Source organism: Syngnathus typhle, linkage group LG7 (assembly GCF_033458585.1).
Source record: "Syngnathus typhle isolate RoL2023-S1 ecotype Sweden linkage group LG7, RoL_Styp_1.0, whole genome shotgun sequence".
Taxonomy (NCBI): domain Eukaryota; kingdom Metazoa; phylum Chordata; class Actinopteri; order Syngnathiformes; family Syngnathidae; genus Syngnathus; species Syngnathus typhle.
Window position 1 is genome coordinate 6,085,591 of NC_083744.1, and position 20,700 is coordinate 6,106,290.

Genomic DNA, 20,700 nt, shown 5'->3' on the forward strand with positions numbered 1-20,700 from the left:
AGTCATTAGGAGGGTCCTCTGCCTCCATTTCCCGGGGCTTCGCAGGTAGCGCGCTCTTTGTGAGACCGCAGTAGCGAGAGAGAGCTGACGGGAAACAATTACGACGTCATTTCCTCCTCACTGCAAGGATGCTTGACTGTGAGTAATTGAAATCTGATATTTAAGCTTCTGCTTTCCAAATATGAGTCCTGTAGTGCAGAAATAAGCATTGTTGTATATGTGAGGCTGTTTTGAATAGTGATTTAGGGAGTGGGAGGGTGTCCAGGTGGGGTGTTGTGGTTCAAAACGCACATCTGGAATACACAGAGCACCTTATACCCAGATGAGTTGTTGTGTGATTCAACACACCCATTTATGATCTAATTGTTTTTTGTGTTCCAGAAGTGTGTGTTCATGCGAGTTTGTGCTGTGTTTGTCCAGACAACATCTGTGTCTGTCTGGTGTATTTGGACAAAATTTGACAGATGTTATTTTGATGTGGATTGAAGGTTGAGAGTGATAAATGACAAAGGGAATAGAACAATGAACTCATTATACACACACACACATGCGGTGTCTCTGCTATGAAGTGAGCCATGAGACAATGTTTGGTCGAGCATGGTTGGCTGGAGTGGCAATTAGTAAAAGCTACATGTGTATGGCTGGCTGGCTAGACAGTGGTTCTCCAACTCCAGCTGTTACGTCCTTACAAATAAGCCCATTAGTTTCATTTGCGTACGCATACGCTCCAGTTAATGCAAACAAGTGTTGATGTAGAGTATTTTATTATTGTAAACACCAGTGTGGTTTTATTGTTTCCATAAGGCGCGCACATGTTGACCTGATTATTTGTTGTTCTCTAACTCCTGGGCAGAGGATGGTTTTCAATATTTGGGGAGAGTCTGACAAAAATCCCAAATTGGCAAACAAACTGACAGATGCTCAAGTTCGTAAATGTGTGTTTTTGAAAATTGTCACAGAGTGGCGCTCGATCTCTGCAGGTTCGCACCACGGCTAGCCGCTAGCTAGCGTGACTCGTTTGTATGGCTCGCGGCTTCCCGTGTTTCTTCTAAGGATGTGTTTGCGATTGAAACTGCAGCACATGTGACAGCTCACAAGTGTGTTATTGATGTTTGTGTGCCATCAACATTTGTCACATGTCGTCGGAGAAAAAAAGGTGAAAGCAAAGTGTCGGAATCAATGCACCTTTTACTTTTCCGTGCATGCTGAGACGATAAACTCCGAGTAACCTAACTTGTCCTTAATAAGATGGTGTCAGGAATAGGTGAACCAATTACACGGACTCACAATCTGGATGTGCTTTGATTTGGAGTGTCAAAAACTGCACAGGTGCCAGACCTCAACCCAAACAATCCGTTTTGTTATAAGCTAAATATTGTGATCCAGAGGCAGCTTGTCAGTAGAGGACACAATGTGTTTGAACATATGACAACCTCATTACTTGGATCACACATTACCACTTTAGCACGTAATCCATGTACACAGACATTTTTTCGTAGCAGGAAGACAAAGAGTGGCTGCGGAGGAAGACAGCGGAGACAATGAAACAATGCCCCCTAACCACCGCACTGACTTCTCTTTGTTGGAGGTGTGTGTATGCATAACCGCATTCGTGTGCGAGCATGTATTAATATTGATTTAGCATTCTGTCAGGGGGTCTTTGAACCTCACTTTCCCTACTCAGCCCCTCGGGACATGTTGTAGACACACACGTTCGCGCAGGCACGCTGAGAGGCGTCAAATATAATTAATGATAAAACCCGAAGCCTTGACAAAGAGACACTCGCCGTGTAGGATATGTGTGAGACTTTGTGAATATAAATCCATTTGTGTGTTCTTGCATCACTGGGTGTTTGTGAGTCACAGAGACCGAGGCGATGAGAGAGAAAGGGGCTAAACTGTGATTCCCAGTAGTGGCTTTGCTCTACATGTGAACTCTCTTAAGTAGGCTGGAGAACTGTTTGACTGAGCACTTGTCTATGCATACGCATTTGTGTGTGTGTGTGTGTGTGTCTGTGTGTGTATGAACTTAAATGTTTAATCCGTTATCAGCTATTTTATGCTTTTTTAGCATAGGATATATTTTTGCCGTTTGATGCGTACAAGTGTGCAACGGGTGTTACGGAGCTGGTGTCGTGAAACATAAAATACCATTTTTTGTTCTTGTGTGTTTTGTGGGTTGTTTAACATTTTATTGCATGAACGTGTGTACATGTTGAGGGAAAAAAAAGTGTTCACTTAGAGCTGAACATTTTCAGAGAAACTAAAGGTAACATAACGTTTGCCTATGAATGACTTAGACATGCACATTGTCACGACAGACGACACAAGCTGTATCAAATATTTTCATATAGTCAACATTTTATCAAGAAAAGATGTTTCAAAATGTTTAATGCAGCTTATTGTCAAAACAAATGTAAAAAAAAAAATGAATTACACCTTTTGCATTTAAAATAACCAGACAACTGCCTGATGAAAGGCAGTACCGTGCCTCTCAATGCTAATACGAGTTAGCATCCATGTTGTCGTGCTGTAACCTTTCAAGCACTGGATGGAAAACAAACGAAACACGTCGGCAGCCAATATAACAGTACTCGGATACTCGAACTCAGTGCTGTACTGATGAGCTTAGAGAAGAGCATAGGCATTATAAAATATTACATTTTAGATATCTAGTGGCACTATTGTTATTGTTCCTCATAAAGACAGACTTGATCCACCTCATGTGAAATATTGTATAGGCTTACCTTTTTATTCTTTTTATGATTAGATCAAGCCTTATTGCTTTAATAGAGCAAAAAGCAAGACCATTTTATCATTTTCTGTTCTCAAATGTGACTGTTTACCTGACTGTTCATCGCTCTGCTCTTGTGTGTCGGTGGCTCTGCAGGGCTGCCTTTCCATCCATCTTTGGGGATTCTCTTCACAAGTTGCATTCGCACGCACACACAGGAATCTCTAGGCACATGTATATTTGATTCCTGCCTCAGAATAATTAATAGCCGTGTGTTGATTTATTTATTTGTTTGTATTTGAAGCAGACAAAGGGAAAGTGTGTGTTTTTGTGTGCTGGTGGGTGAGAGCTAAAGAAAAAAGCACATTTTTTATTTTATTTATTTAAAGCGCATGTTTTTGGCAATTTAAATAGTTTGGCCAGGTTTCCACTTTTGGAGATGGTAGCAGAATTATTCTTTTGTGTTTGGGAAATTTTTTCATTCGTATTTCCTCGTGTTGCATGCATCGTTATGCATTTAAGTTAACATGAATTTGAAGATTTAAGGTAACAACCTTTCAATTGTCATTCCCAATGTCCTTGAAGCTGATTATTTTTAAACTGATTTGGACCTTTCACATAATGTATAACTTTGTTTTGTGGATTAACATTGCCACAAGCATCCACTTTACTCCCCCCCCCCCCCCCCCCCCGTTTGTTTATTTATTTATGTATTTATTTTCTTGCAGCCTCTCCACACCTGATGTTGGGTGACCCACACAACTTTTTATACGGGCAATGGAAACACATTCAGTGGTAGTCTCAATGTTAATGAATAGTTTATAGTGTTATTTTTTTTGCCTTGTTGTGGCATCACATACAATACACGCACACAAGCACATATGTGTGATGTGCTATGGGAGGTCTCCGGCCATGTTGCAGATATCTGGCAAGCTATTCCACACATGACCTCGTCATGATTTACTGTCTTCATTAGCATGCTCTGCTGTGTGTGGGTGTGTATGTGTGGGCAATGCTTTTGTGCTTTAGGAGGGGGGCAAAGTTGGCTTGCTCTGTATCTTGTGTGTGATTTTTTTTCCCCAAAGTTTTGAATCAATACAAATCATATTCTGTTGCTGGTCTTCTTCACAGTGTCTTTCCTAGTCTGAGTGGCAGATAAAAGCGTTGTCAAAACCTTGTTGTAAAAGTCTGGCTGCTTGTTTTGTTTTTGAAGGACCTCAGCGAGGTGCATCTTGGCATGCCCTGGCCTGGCATTGCTTGCGAGGGGTTCATGGACGCAGGCAGTAGGGCTTGGTGGGGGATGTGTAGGGCGAGGACATAGCGGACAGGCTGGAAGCAAGGTCACTCCTAGTGTGTGTGTGTTTTCCTGGGCCACACGCATGTTCATGTGACCTGTGTGATAGCAGAGGATATAATTGCACCTATTGAGTGATTAGAGATTAACCTTGCCACAGCTTATTTAAAGGTCGGGCTGACATTATCAAATGTTTTTGGAAATCGATTACCCTCAATTATTTCATCGGATAATCAGATGGATTAGTGCCCTTGTGTCGATCGATTTTCTTGGTTGATTGATACGACTTTGTCAAAAAAAAAAAAATTCCCTTTTTCTTCCCTCCAACCTGTTTCAAAGAATAATTTAGCATTTTTGTTTGCAGTCCAAAGTCTCATCTGTGGAGGTTGGATGCAACATTAGTTCCATTCGTATCCTTTTAATTGAGACTAAATTAGCTGTCAAATTGGAGCAAAACACTTGCGGCCTATCTGTTATCTGCTGTCTGTCTCACACTCTACACCTTTCTTCCTCTCTCTGGGTCCAGATGGGCAGCTTGCAGGTTAACTGGAACAGCTGGAGCTGCATTATTAGCATCCCGCTGTGCACTCTTATTGGCTTGGCTTCTCTCCTCCTTCCTCCTCTTTTAGTACTCATGCTTTTAGATCATGCAAGCGTACGGGGTCAGCGAGCGCATTATTGTTGGAATGTACAAATGGAATAAATAGGGATTGCTAAAAAAAGAAAATGAGCTACTTAACACAGTGAGTAAGTCGCTCACACGTCACCGATGGTTGTCTATCTTGATAGGTGTTTTTGTGGCATTTCAAAGATGCGGCACGGATAAGCCGGCTAGCTCCCTTCGACTCCCCCTGAGAATGCAGATTAAAGAGCCACACACAGGCAAAAATAAATATGATATTAACAAACACACACACGAGCACACATTAGCTGGGGGATTATATAAATGCAGGTAAACACAGCCGCTCAACTCTCTCATATACTTCATCCAAAGGAATGAGAAGTGAATCACATGTCACTCCGTCACATCTCCCTGGTTAGCCTTCCGTCAATCATTTTCATCCCGCTACACGCTTTGCATCCATATCATATGACCATGGAATTGCACGATTTTTCAAAACACTGATTGACAGACAAGACATTCAGATTTGACCCTTTCTCTACCACCTTGACAACTGCATAGATCAGAACCTTGATTATGGTTGCCATGGTAATTAGCCCTGGATACGGACATGCACGCTAACCTTGATGGGTGGGCTTTGTGTGCCTGTTCTAATCTTTCATAACCTTTTAAGATATAGTCAGTGTTGAAATATTTCTCTGAAATTAGCCATTGGGAAATTTCCCACTTGATCAGTATTCGATAAAAGAAACATTCCTTCTGAACCGACGGAATATTTTTGTTGAATGCCAACGTTTGGGGTTTTATTTTTTCCAAAAAAATAAATAAAAAATCATCCATTTTGCATGGTCCCCACAAGTAGCAATAATAGAAAATGAATGGATGATATGCAAGTCTACTCTTTTCCCCAACATTGACAAACAAATGAACAAATGCAACATGTGTGATGGGAAGGTCAAGTGTTTGTACAAAAGAGGTGGTGTTAAAATCTATTAGAAGAAAGAGGGCTTATTACATTGTAAATGCTACCATAGTTGCAGACTCCTTCTTTGCGTGTGCGTGGATGTGTGTTTATGGTTTATTCGCACTGATTAAGCTTATTCCCTCCAGGCTACTTTCAAGCTTTCAATTAAGATTCTAAACAGAAATATACTCTGCATTCATTACCCTCATCCCTCCTAACAAGCCAAAAAGTGTGTGTGTGTGTGCGCGCGCCGGTGTGTTAGGGTTTGCGTGTGTTTGTTGGAGGAAGCGGTAATTCCCTATTTTCCCGTGAAAATCCTGTGCAATGATTCCAAGGCTGGAGCAATGATGTGCGCTGCTCTCCTTGTTGAATGTTAATTAAAGTCTCATTATGATAGCATGATACAAGACATTCATATTACCTGCTTGTTATTGCGGTCAAGTGCCCTCCGTATTGTGAAGTGAAATGATCCTGCGGTGGTGTTGTCAGGCCATTATTAATTTCAGTGCGTTAACTACAATGCAGGTTCAGAAAATGACAATCAAACAATGTTTATATTAGTTGAATTTTTTTGTCATATTCATCCATATTGATATTATTAATTTTATTTTCTAACTAGATATTATTAAGGTACGAGTTTAATTATCTTTCCTTAATGCTGCCCCCCACTCAAACAAAAACATTTTGCAACATGTTTATAAAAATAGATATAGCACTCATTGATAGTTTCCGTTATAAAAATATACAGAACATATGCCTTGAGTTTTAAATGTCCGAATGTGAAATTCTCTTTCTTTTATATTTAGTTTGGCAGTAAACTTCAACTGGGCATGGCCATAAACAACCTTTTGGGTGAATTGTTCCCAAACTGCCCAACTAATTCTTATAGTGAAGTGAATTGAGTTGCGTTCACTGTCAAGAAAATTGTTCGAACCACAGCATGAATCTAAAAAAAAAAAAGAAAAACGTGCTTACACTTGTAGCACTACTACTGTATGTTCAGAATTCTGTATTTCTGTGATTCGTGGGTATGTACACTGACCTGCGTGTGCGTGCGTGTGTATATGTGTGTGTGTGTTCTGTTTTTGAGGCTGCTGGATTTCACAGCACACTTCTACTGTTATGTAATCTGAAAGGGAAAACCCATCCTTAACACACACACACACGCATACCGACTCTCCTTCCAAGACACACATGCACTTGTGCACCGCATGCCAATTTGTGCTTGCTAACCGGCCATCGCCATATGCCAGTCTGGCTTGCCAATAGTATGTTTATGTTTTGCTGTGTGACTCATTTTTATTATTTTTTCATTATTGATTTTGGACCTATTCTTACACCATGAACCTAGTTGATTATGTTGTATCAAATTGTACAAGAAACCTTCAAGTCACTCATTGGAGTTGCCAATAAAGGCAAGAAATGGCGCAATCCCAGTCTTGACCTTCACGGCATATGACATATGGAGTCAATCATAACTCCTCCTGTCATAAAATTACTTTTATGCTTGTGAGTATTATCACTCTACATGTGTTGCGCCACTGTTTGTGTTCAATAGCCGTGAGATTGATGTTATTTGTTGAGAAAAATAAAAAGCAAAAAAAATGCCAAAAGGATGGCTTTTGTCTCAAAAAAGTTTTTAGTCGTGTCACTGGTATCCCAAGGTGCCAATGTATTGATATTTTATTTACAGCTACTAAATGTCATTACTGTAGTGTTGCGTAACTTAAAATAGGCTACAATTGTACGCATGAACAAGACTTCTACTTTAACTAAAAGCTCGATAGCTGCCGGCTCCGAAAGACCTTTTTGCATGCCGAACACAAATCCCCACTGCTCGCAACTGAACAACCTGGCCATTTCTAGAATCATTTTAACTGGAGGCATCTTAATAACCGTATCATGCGAGCTTCACTTGCCGTGTACGTCAACAGCAAATCCATTGTTGAGTTGTTTGTCGTCTTGGTTTCCATGCTGTCTTTCTACGGCTGCAGCGTGGGCCTGGAGCCCAACAGGGATTCCAAAAACAAACACACCATGAAGTTAGCAGACTATAATCACGCTCTCCTTTAAAGTACAAACACAAATCTCGGTGTCGGAACTGTGCTTGCGATTTTATTTCGGGGAGCTGGCTTTGCGATAGGCTATAAAATGAACCTATCGCAATGTCAAACCCTGCTTTCAAAGGTTGGACAATCACTCATTGTCATTCAGTCTAAAGTAAGGAAAATCCACACAGAGAGATAAGGAGTATTCAGATGATGAAAATATTGACATTTACCTCACGGAGCGAGTGATAGAATTAGAGGAGGGATAGAAAATGAGAAAGGGAGAAAGTGTGTGTGGGTGGAGGATACCCGAGGGACCTCCACACTGCAGCATTCTTTGTCTCCGTTTGTGTGTGTGGGAGCTGGAGAGACGGAGAGGGTGAGTAAGGTGGGGGTACACTTGGGACCCCTCCAGCACTGCAGCAGGTTTTGTGTGCGTGTATTGTCCAGCCCCCACACTACCAATGGGTCAATCTCACCCCCTGAACCTCCCCAACCCCCTCCACTTGGTTGCTATGGAAACACACCTTGCGCAAAGCCCCTAGAGATTTTGCTATTCCTCCACCTTCCATCTACTGCTCTCCTTCTGGCTCCACTTTATCTCCCACCCTCTCAGGTACCCCCCTCCACCCTTCATGTCTTCCATCCCGCCGTCTCTCTCCCTCCATCCCGTCTGCAGCCGTCTTTTCCCCTCTGCGCCTCGCTTTTGGCTGCCGTCCCCCTTGCTGTCCTCACCATCTATCGCCTGGCATCCTTGACGGCCTCTGCGCCGCGAGAGACCAAACACGCACGCATGCCTACATCTCATCCCCACACACACACTGTTTCAAATAGTTTTGGGAAGGAGGGGCTCGACAAGTGCAAGGAGGGGCAGTAATGGAGGGTTGGTACCCCAGGGACCCCCTGCAGCCATTGCTGAGGTAGTAATAGAGGAAAAAGGGGCGTGGGGTTTTAGGGTTAGTGGGTGCCTGAATACCCTGAGGAGCTTCACAGTCTATAGTAAGATAGGACGTTTGTGTCTGTGTGTATGTGCTTGCGTCAGTGTGGTATGTAATAGGGGGTAGGCAGCCACCTTAGGGACCGCCAAGCTCATTTATGCTCTGCTGCATGTTTCACTCAGTGTGTGTGCGTTTTTGCGTGCGTGCGTGCGTGTGTGTGTGTGTGTGTGTGTGTGTGTGTGTGTGTGTGTGTGTGTGTGTGCGTGCGTGATGCCACCTGGTCCCTCTCCTCTGGTCAATTAGCAGAGAGAGTGGAGGGTAAGATGAGAGAGACTCAAGCTAACGCGGATACCAACAATCAGGCCAAATTTGAGCATTTTCCCTGACAATCGAAATTAGCAACGGCAATATTAAAATGGAAAACTATCATGACCAACTATCCTGAGTTGTGGGATTTTTTAAGAATGTTTTCCCTCCTTTCTCGCTCAAAAAAATGGCTGTGACAACTGTAAATGATAAACATATTCAATATGATATGTGTTGCTATTCGCCGCTGTGAAAGTGACAAGTACATGTAAGACGTTTTCACCAAATGAGTGACAGCAAGCAAGACTAGTTTTGCTAGTCTAATTACTATACCTCTTTGTATCTTCCCACGGTCTCGATGCCCTGTGGCACCATGCTGCCTCTTACAGCTCAATCTTGGTAATACAAAGATATTTGTTTTGGGAAGGAGACTTAATCTTGGCAATTTATTTGTTTGTTTTCTTGATAACACCAAACACCAATTTTCTTTATCTTGAACTTGAACCTGAACTTCCTAAAAAAGATGTATATTTTCTTTCCAGATAATGAATAAAAAAAATGTTCGGCTCAATAGTGTAACCCTCAATGAGAAAAGGAAGTAAAAATGTCTTCCTCGTGCCCTTCTTGTCATTGGCGTTGTCATGGCAACCAATCAAGCCCAGAAAGTAATATTATGAGAATTGTTAGCACTCCTGGAACAAACGTTAGTGAATATTTTTTCTTATATATATGTGGAAAAAGACAGAAATGTCTTATTTTAAATCTCCCTAAAATACATTGTCACAGAATCCCAGTATTAACCTTCACCCGGGTTGCCCCTTTTTTTTGTCTCTTTCATCCCTCTTTTTTCCCCCTACGTTCTCTGCCCCAGCATGGGCCTCCCGTACTTGTGTGCGTCAAATGCACCCCGTGAGACAAAGTGTAACGGCGGGATACTCTGCGACTTTGTCATCTCACTATGAGTCACACACACAAACGTTCGTGCACAAACTCGGTCTCAGGGGGAGATGGCATATCGAGCGTGCCGTCCCCACACATGCTGATCAAAACAATGTGTTTGTCACAAAAGACAACTCTTTCATGACGCACACACAACCGCATAGTAGTTGGAGGCCCTTGTTCCGGACAACCCAATTAAATATCGAAAAAATACAAATGTCCTTAAAAAAATTGCCATATTCTTAAACACTATCATAATCGTAGTGTGAAACAATTGATTAAACTACAACGCCGTCTGTCATTCTTTGCCGCCCACCATATGACTTCCCCCCTCGCCGCTTCAATGTCCTCGTCAATGATAATGAACTCGTATCAGTCTCGCCGGGCCTCGGACACTCTGGCGCCCCACATAACCCGGCGGTCTTTGAGGCTTGCCGTGTATGGGTGATGTTTGGGGGGCGCCCGTCGTGGAGCATACCATCCTTGTAAGCCTCTGTGGCACCAGACACACACACACACATGCAGGCAACTATTGAAGCAGGATTAGGGCACCCTTGTCGGCCTTTGAGGCAAGGAAAGCTGGCAATGTGTGTGAGCGTGTGCGTGTGTGTGTACTTGTCAGTATGGGTGTCATGGATGTCTGACTAAAGATGTTATTAGCCTCACAATCGACTGCAGCTTGTTGTGCTGACTGATAAATGCTTTTTTGTGTGTCACTTATCACAGGAGTACATTTATTAAATAATATTTTACAAGTAGTGTCTTGATTCTATATTTTAGATTTTTATTACCGTATTTATCAGACTATAGGGTGCACCGGATTATAAGGTGCAGTCTCAATGAACAGCCCTGTAAATTTGGAAATGATATATTTCCATCAAGGAACATTTAATTAACCAAACCAGTACCGTACTTTTTTTTTTTCCAACTTCAGTTCCACAGTCATAAGGCGCGCTTGATTTTATGGCATACAAATTTTTTTTTGTCATTTTAAGTACGCCTGATAGTCCGAAAAATGTAATATTAATCTCTTAGAGGTGCTGAGAGCATTGAGGAACGATGACACTGAGACACAAGCCGTTAACTTTTTCTGTGGTGTTCCATGTAGAGTTCTTCAAGCAGGAAACCCAAAAGAAAGTGCAGATGCAGGCAGCAGATGGCCACATGGCCTTGTAAAAAGAAACAGCCTGGCTCTTTTTTTTAAATACATTTATATCGAGGCATGCGGCGCAATTGTGAGTTGCGATAACATACAGCACGTTATGAAAAACCGTGACGCACCGAATCATGCAGATGTGCACTCATAAAAATTCAAATAAAAACTTGAATGTTATACGTTTATATCGTTAAATTGTGGTGGGTTTGTCCCAAAATTTAATGGGACGAGTAAATGGGCTTTCGGCCGTCCAAATTAATCAGCAACCGAGGGACCGGGATGACGATAAATAAAGTGAGCGACGAGCTAAGTGGGGGATACACCGGACAGTGGGGGCCGTCGGATAACGAGGACCGAGAGACGGAAGGGTGGCTACAGGATAGCGATAGATCACTCACGGCCCCAGTGGGGAGGACAGGCAATTACCAGTTGGGGCATGCGTAGCATTGGGACCGTCGGCTGTTCAGCGTGCGACAGGGGATGGGAAATAAAAGCCCAACGTGCGGCAGGGATGACAAGAAGATGGACGTGACTGATGTATCCCAAAACAAATGTACCCCGGAGAAGAAAATGCTGCTAAGGACAAACTTAGGACTTTTTTAGTTTAGCATCCAGTCTGTAATCAGCTTGATGGAACATCTATAGGGACTCAGATTCGAAATGACTGCTCTGGTCATTCTCGATCAACTTTTAACTCACTTTTAATCCAGTTTTCAAGCAGTGAGCGACTGTGTCTTTGTACTTGTGTTACTACCTCACGGTGTTGCTGTCTGGTGTATCTGTTTCAAACATCTGGCGTGAACACTGTATTATTAAATGTAAAATATGTCTTTTTTTTTCCATATTGCTCGATCCAGCCTTAACGTGCATATGTATCCGTGTCCTATTTGCAGAGGAGGGCATCAATCACGAGTGCAAGCTGTGTAACCAGATGTTTGATTCACCTGCCAAGCTGCTCTGCCACCTGATAGAACACAGTTTCGAAGGCATGGGAGGTACCTTCAAGTGTCCCGTCTGCTTCACAGGTGAGAGAAAAACAGTACATGTTCACCTTCAAGGACATTCTGTAGGGAACACGGAAGTGCTTGATTAGCCGTTCAAGAAGTACATTTTTGGTTCGTTGTTTTTTTTTTTTTTTTATGTTGTTTGTTTACGTTCCTTGAACCCTTGAATATGATACCAAAATGGTGTCACATCAAATATGGTAGATGTCTTTATGCTGTTTAATGTTTTTTTTTTAATATCATGCACAATGTTCTGATTTCCGAATCTCTCTGTTTTCTACATTTGCTTTTGACCCTCCCTTGTTCTGACTCTCCATCTGCGTTTTCTTCGCCCTTCTCTGTACACGCACTTACGCTCCCCATGTCACTATCTCTCTGATGGCCTTCTCCAGTTGTTGAGTCGAGTTTTGTGTTGTGTGCTCGTTCCCCAGGTGCACAGCAGTGCTTTAAACTTTAACTCTATTCCTCGGTGGCCTATGAATTAGTAAAATGCCCAGCGCTCCTATGGGGAGTCTTAATAATTCAACACATACACACTCAGTGAAAATCAGAAGTTTACTGAAACAAAAGAGAAGCAAAAGAAAGGAAAAAAAACTCCATGAAACAACAGTGGAGCAAAAGTTAAAAAAGGAGGGATAATTTATTGATAAATACCACAAGGTCTGCTGAGGATAGCTCTTCTTGTTTTCTCTGCTTATTTCCCCTGCTTCATCCAATGTGCTGCTCTCCCATTTTTTGGCATTTTCTTTCAACCTGTGATTATTTGTACACTGTTTATGATCTGTTACGCGCACAATAATCACAAACTTTTTTACAGTAAGGTCTATCAGTCAATAAATCAGACGCTGTCTTGAATAGTTAAACTAGAGGTCACTCCAATGGAGCACTTTTGCAAAGTTGAAGCCAGTTGAAAAAAAGTTTTTTACATAAAGGTTGAGACTTCTGTGTTTTTTTTCTCCCGCCAGTGTTTGTACAGGCCAACAAGCTGCAGCAGCACATCTTTGCAGTGCACGGTCAAGAGGACAAAATCTACGACTGTTCGCAGTGTCCTCAGAAGTTCTTCTTTCAGACTGAACTGCAGGTAGGTTGGCTTCTTCCTGCGCGCGTGTGCATGCATGTGTTCCAATGCGTCAATGGGATCAGTCATCCGAGTGGAGGTTATAGACCAGCTGTGGACTGGTCAGTTATGAGGTTAATTGCCAATCTTGCATTTCATCGCGTCATTATCTACCGATGTCATCTCGCGCCAGATCAGTGAGCCCCAAGTGTTGACCTTTTTCAACTTATGCGATAACTAAAGCACTACAAACTATATAAAAAGTTTTTTTATACACAATTTATGCCACCGTTTTATTTGCAAACTATTGTAAATATGAGCATTTTTTGCAGCGCACAGATGACAGTGTTAATAATTGATGCAGAATCAACCAAACAAAATTTAAAGGTCCCACTGCAAATACTTTTCTTTTCATGTATTCTGTGACACAATCATAGCTGCCAATGGATTGTATGACTGTATGACTAACAAACCTCAGTTGCTATTTAAGATGAAGGCATAATTAGCATCTAGCATTGTGCACTTTTCCTAATTGATATTTGAAAGCCCCCTTGAAGAACAGCAGTCATCTCTTAAATTCATGCCATCCTAGGAGCATTAACAACTCCGGGATCTTTGGTCCATTAGCAACAAATGAAAAGTTGACAATGTCATATGGAAATGGTAGCTGATTGACAGTTACATAAATAATCTACTGTCCTACTTTGCAGCCAAAAGATGGACACACGTGTTGTGGCAGTGATGTAGGACTGATGTTGGTGGGCATATGGCCGGCCAGTCAATTTGACAGCGGGGTACCTATTGGACCCTGACGGTTAATGTCCACACAGACACAACTCACGGTCCACATGCTGACATTCCTCTCTCACTTATGCACATGTCCCGGGTGACTCCTCACCTATGAAAATGTATTTCGATAACTGAGTTATTCTAAAATCATAAGCAGAAAAAAATGTTACACATACTTATTATTTGATTAAATTTATGGTTAATAGTTTAGTATTAATTCCACAAATACAAAACACATACACAAAAAATAATATTTAAATTATTTAAAAAATCTGGAAAATTATAAAAAAAAATGTAACACTCATTTGAAAAACTTGGCATGTGGCTATTTAATAAAACAACATAAAAAAATGTGATCATAAAAGTTGGCCCACCTCTTGAATTTAGAGTAGCATAAATCATTCTCCCATTGCTATTTTTCAAATATCATTTTTAGTGGTGGAGAGTCTCCGAAACCTCACGTTTCTATACCATAGTTGCAATGAGCAAATCAATCAATAATCAGTTCTACGCAAACAACGAGTCAGTCTTATCCTCCATGCCAGTTTATACGGAAGTCAAAAAGGTTGTGTAAGGTCATGAAAGATTCTTTCCTTTTTTTTTTTGAGGGACACACTCAACTCACTGTATTTCTTCCCCTTTGGCTGCTGCACTTGAGGCTTTATTCACCTTATTAACGGTTTAGTGGCCATTCCACGAGTGTGTGCGTGCGTGTGCGGGTGTGTGTGTGCGGGTGTGTGCATTTGTGATAACCTGCAGCCTCAGTCTGCCGTGCCACAGCTCCATTGTCCCACAGGAGGGCTCTCTAAGTGGGCTGGACCGAAAGGCCGACCGGCGGAGATGGAGAGCTCCTACCAAGGAGGTTAATGCCACTGCTAGCATTTATCGTGTCTGTGCGTGTGTGCGTGAGTAAAATGGGGTTATTTGTGTGTGTGTGTTTTAATGAGGTGCGGATGGATGAAGACGGCTGCTTGGCTAGCTCCAAAAGGCTTTGGCCTCTTTCAAGCCCTCAGAGGGTTTATATGATGTTCAGCTCACACTCTCGTCCTCTATCTCGTACACGCACACATACGCACACGCACACACCCAGGGGTCATTGCAGCATGGCCACATCGCTGCATCATTCCCTCTCCCTTCAGACTGATTCCTTCCTCACCCCTTCATTTTTGCCTTCTTGCAACTCTGCCCCTCCTTCCACATACACAGTCCGGTCGGGTAGTGTCATTATGCCGGCCCTGGCCGTCCATGTTTTATCATACATTTCCACTCTTCCGGTCTTTCTCCCTGTCTCACGTTTTTTTTTTTTTTTTGTCTTCCCGCCTCCCTGCCTCTGACTCCCCCCGTGCGTCCCTGAAGAAGCAGCCCCTATGCATATTTTAGCCCCTCTCCTCTCTTCCTCTCCTCTGTGCCACTCCCTGGTGCCACATAAATAGTGCAGACATAAGCTGGTAAATAAGAAATGTTTTGCTGTGTGTCTTTGTGCATGGGTGTTTGTGTGTGGGACGGAGGGAGGCTGTGTAAATAAGAAATGCTGTTGGCCTGATCAGCGAGGTCCTTCTAGATCTCATTTAGCTTTCTGTCTGTCCATTTTTTTTTCCTTTTCCCTGATTCACTTCTAGATCATGTTGTTTTTCCGGGGCCTCTAAGGGGTGCTGTTGTGCAGCCGCATGCCCTGAAAGTTTCCCTTGATCCATCCATCCATCCATCACTAAAACTCCCCAGTCATGGCTCTCTTTGAATCCCTGGGATCTGTTGTTCTCCTTTAGTGCTAATTAATATTGCATCAGAGCTAGATGGGTAGATCGCTGGTCAGATGAATAAGTGAATGGATGGGGAGGTCGTTAGTTTTGTACGTGGGTTGTTTCTCTCCACCTATGCTGCGCCCCTGCACTTTTGAATATTATAGTTTTACATGCACACACTGTAATGCTTTTAGATGCAATGAATGAACATTTACTGGTTTTATACTCACGGGCCAAAGCTCGGAGGTACATCGACACAATCTAATGAGACTATGAAATATCTCGCCTTTGGAATCGTAACAATGCTCAGAGATGTATTCATTTGGCACTACGTGTTTTGTATTCTAAATGGATGACACGTTCGTTTGAGCCATTCTTTTATTTTTTAAATTGCGCAGGTTGTTTGTACAGATATCTGCTATGTTCCTGCTCGTCTAGCTATACTTGATGTCCACCTATCTTTAATGTATAATCATCGGTGTTTGAATTATATCTAAGACCAAAAGGGCCTCGCCGTCTCCCTCTAACTGAATAATAAAAGATGTGTTTGCGGCTGAACCACAATAGTGTGTGTCCGCTTGATGTGTTCTTTGCTATGTTTGGGTCTGTGTGGGTTGTGACAATGTTTGGTGTTGCTGTTGGCTGTGAAATCACAGCGCGTGCTCTATGATCCACGTCCGCGTGAGTAAGTGTGCAAGAAGGTAGAACTTGAGCCGAAGATGCGTTGACGCTCTTGGTGTGACTCAAATTTGTCATGTGATGTTCCGGTGTGATTTGCTGTCTGTGCTGGAAGTGAGGTCACTTCCTCCTTTGTGTAATGGCTTCCAGCAAGGCGCTCACACCTTTGCTGCGGAGGTGTGTGTTTGTTTTTGAACAGTGCGTGCCTTTGCCTCTCGTGTTGCGGTTTTGGGTACGCGCCCTTTCGTGCTGTGAGTGTATTTTTGGTGTGTTTACTGGTCCAAACCAGTACTTACTGTCTGGGGCAGAGGGGAGGGCAAGTCCCCATGGGAGAAAAAGACTCCAAACAGAAGGTCACGCAGACTGAGCCAGAGGAGGAGAAAATCAGGACTGCTCGTGACTCATTTGAGGGCGAAACCCATGTTTTGGATTAACGAGCGTGTTTCATTTACCACTTAGCCGAAGAGATGGACGAGTTACAGGGAGACATGTGGACAAAGCACCAAGGTAGCCACGGAAGTGTAAGTGAGTGCAGGCGGGTGCGTTTATTTTCAAGCAGCTCCCGAGGCAGCATCCTGTCCTGGACGGGTGGGGCCAAAGACAAGGCAGGGAGGAGAGGAAGCAGGCTAGCCCATCTGCTTGTCCCGAAGCACATTGTTGGAAGAATGTCAACTCAACTATAAATACATTGAACTCAAGGAAGACCACAAGGCCACTGAGGTGATTTTTCATTTACTGTTAAAAAGGGCAACACACACACACAGATTTGGAATGCCTCCAATTACCCCCATATATACATGCATTTGACACACATTTATGAACTGACAGATACTCCATGATACATGAGGGTAGCGTTCACACACACACACACACTGAGTGACTCAAAGTCATCATTCGGATTGTTCTCCGCACACTCAAGCAATGTCGTCAACACTCGCCTGTTATAAAAAGTCCAGACGTGAGCGGAGCTCTTTCTAACTTTAGACATGATCAATACGTGAACACACACAATTGGCAAAAGTGACAACAGAAGCCAACACAAATGCGCACACAGGAATTCAGTGTGCAATGAAGAAGATAAGAGAAATGAGAGTGCACGACAAAGCCGATTACATTTTCTCTTTATCTCCATCTCCTCTTCTCTCCCTACATCGTCCCCTTCTACCTTTCCACAGGAGACCTTGTGTGTCGCTGTGTGTGTTTGTACATATTCAATGTGCATAAATGTGTGTGTGTGCATGCGTGTGCTCTTAGCTGCAAGTGCAAGGCCATGAATGCATTCCCATGTGTGCGTCTGGCAGTGGTGTGCGTAGGTAATGCGACAAGGCCATATTTCCCCTGGGCTCGGGGCTCTGCTGGCTTTCCACACGCTCGCTCTAAGCAGTTTAGGAAAAACAATGACGGGCCTCGATATGGACTGGACCAGTCGTGCCTGGAAGACATCTCTTCTGAGGACAGTTCATCAGAATCTTATCTTTACATAATATTTACATTCACACATGCTTCCATATGCAGTGTTACCATCAGGGCTGGACTGGCCGTCTGGCAGACGCGCCGGTCGGTGTCTTTTTGGGCTGATGCGGTGCTATTTATTATTTTTCTCCAAAATATATAAAGGGAAACCGCCCATTAATCCGCTTACAATATCAGAATCAGCTTTATTGGCCAAGTTTGTGCATGCCAAACAAGGAATTTGATCTCAGCCTCTGTACAACATTTAAGTGACTAACAACATTCAGGTGACTAACAACATTTAAGTGACAGGATGATCAACTTGCAGCAGCAACACATACAAATGAGGAAATGGTAGCTGGTGTTTGCCCCTGCTGTCATATGATGGCATCATCCATGTCACAGTGGCTTCCTGTTTGATCATCTTCCTCCTGCTCTCCCTCCAGGGAGTATCCCTCCATCTCTCCTCCCCTTGCCCTTATGCTCCATCCCTTGCGCCATCTACAAATCAATACACCAACACACACCCCACCAACCTCCTTCCTTTACCTTGCCTTGCCTCAGACCACTCCCATTTGCAATCTTTAAGAGGTCAAGTGTGACGTAAGGTAGGAGAGGACGTGGTGTTACGCTACTGGAAGCACGACTAGGACTTCTGTCGGTCTGAAAGAGGAGTGCGCCTGACCTCCACTGGCTTGGAGGGAGAACTACAGATGGTCAGGAAAGTGAGAGCGAGAGACAGGGGGATCATTTACAATGTGATGGGTTAGCATGTGGACCTCTGACACAGTTCTGACGTTTTTGGGTTCATTCTGGACTTGTGTGGGGATGGACAGACGGATGGGTGGACGGATAATACGATACAGAGATGGTCATTGTTCGTGTGTGTGTTTGTGCGTGTGCGTGCCTCTGTGTAGCATTAATATGCTTTATTTTTCCCTGGACAGGCTCGAGCTTTGACTCTAAAGCCCGGTGACGGATACGCTCAAAACACATGCACACACTCATGCGCACGTACGTGCACTCTGTCATGCTTAACATAGGGCTCTCTGGAACATGCTCAGCCAGATAAGGGCCACAGAATGACAAATAAGTATTATCCACCCAAAACCACATATAATCCTTCACATTTCTGGCCCTCCTTTCCTCTGTATTGTGTGTACGCTCTCTCTCTCTCGCTCTCTCTCTCTCCCTCTCCCCTATGTCCCGTTTGTGAGCCAGGGTGATTAATCTGGGGGAAACTGCTTTTTTGGGGTGCTGATGGGAGCTGGGGTGCAAGTGGGCGTTGATTGGGAAAGTCTCACTGGGAATAGTGTTCTTCAGCATCTGTGTGTGTGTGTGTGAAAGCGAGAGCGATAAGGACCGTTTCATGAGGACAAGCTGTACAGTCAAGGGAAAAGAGGAGAACGGGAGAAAAGCATCGGAAAAGAAATTTCTCTCTGATACACACATATGAATTCCCAAAGAAATCTTTCCAATCATCTTGCCATCGCGTGCACACAAACACACACATACACTCTCACACACAGTATTTCCCCTGCTTTAGATGTGATGGCTTTGCGTTCCAAACCAACAAATCCAGATTATCAGTTCAGGTCCCCATTGCAGCCGATTTGCGGGCGCCACATGGGACTCAATGGGCAGATGTGTGTGTATGTGTGTGTGTGTGTGCGTGCGTGCGTGTGTGCGTGCATGTGAAGCAGCAGGATCTCACATGATTCTTTTTCCACACATACAGTAAGTCTAACATGAGAAGACATTGATTTTTTTAACAAGTTGAAAGAGTTTTCACAGGGACTGCATTAACACGTCCCTCTACTAATTTGTAATTTGTCTGTAGATTTGGCAGGTTTGCAGAGTCAGAGGCGGCGTACGCCTCTTTGCACGTTGTCGAGAAAATAACATTGTGCGCAGAGCCCATTATTTCTCCCATCATGTATTCTCACTTGTCCCCTCTTTCCCTCCCCTCCAGAACCACACACTGAGTCAGCACGCACAGTGAGACCGAGACCCGGCAGGATCTCTCGGCTCAGTCGGGGCCCCCGACCCGGAGCCGGCGGGGGAGCTACATCTCCACATCACAGCCAATCAAAGTGTCATTTGCCACTCACATGTAAAAGTGTAACGATCGCACCACTGGGTGTGGCTATTAGCAGCAGCGGGGGAACGGAATATTAATGGAATATGCTATTAAATAAAGAAAGGCAAGCGAGATGAAGGAGAGGAGTGGAACAAGGTATTGTATGTGCAGTATTTTTAATCGACCCGGCCAAATTTTCTCTGTTACATGTAATTATTTTTTAAGAGATACGGAAAAAAAGAAACCTTTTTGTTTTGGGTCATGTTCATAGTTTCTAGAAAATCATAATTTTCTCTACCTATATTTAGTATTACAATTCATCTGTGCTGATTTTTTTCCTTCCTCCATATGCATTTTGATTTTCTTTGAATTTATGTCTGATTTCTCGCCTTAAATAGGTACTTGTGTCGTGTACTTGTGATTGTCTGTCCTCCGGTTGTAAGTTCCCCTCCCAAATCTCCTTTCTATGATTATTGTTATATATATTTTTTCTTCTCTTTTGTAATTACTATGAAAGAAAGACTAAGGAACAAATTAAAATCCAGAAAACCATGCAGGTGTTTCTTTTTTCAGTCTCCATGGGGCCTCTAATAGTTATTGTAAAAAAAAAAAAAAAAAAAGGAATAATAAAAACAAATTTCAGTGCATCTGGTCACTGACTGCTTTTTAAATGTGAATTAACCAGATGGTAATAGTACAGACAAAAACAATTACAAAAGAAAATACAAATAAATACATGACAAATAAAGACATTCTGTGTGGTGTGACTTTATTCCCATCGTGTTAGTCAATAGAATTTTTAGCCGGGCCTGTATCTTTGTTCTAGTTTAGTCAAATCTTGCCATCGGGATTCACAAGACCTGATTTACTTTAATGCTTTTTCCTTGTATGTTGTTC

General features: G+C 42.9%; 1 protein-coding gene across 1 annotated transcript in view; it reads left to right on the forward strand.

Annotated features, from left to right (window-relative positions):
* Positions 1-20,355, forward strand: part of znf423 (zinc finger protein 423) — an 87,299-nt gene extending 66,944 nt beyond the window's left edge. The window contains exons 19-21 of the mRNA XM_061283330.1: positions 11,895-12,026; positions 12,971-13,086; positions 19,696-20,355. Coding sequence (XP_061139314.1) covers positions 11,895-12,026; positions 12,971-13,086; positions 19,696-19,725 — 278 coding nt within the window. The 3' untranslated portion in view covers positions 19,726-20,355. The remainder of the gene's footprint in view (positions 1-11,894; positions 12,027-12,970; positions 13,087-19,695) is intronic.
* The last annotated feature ends 345 nt before the right edge of the window (positions 20,356-20,700 follow it).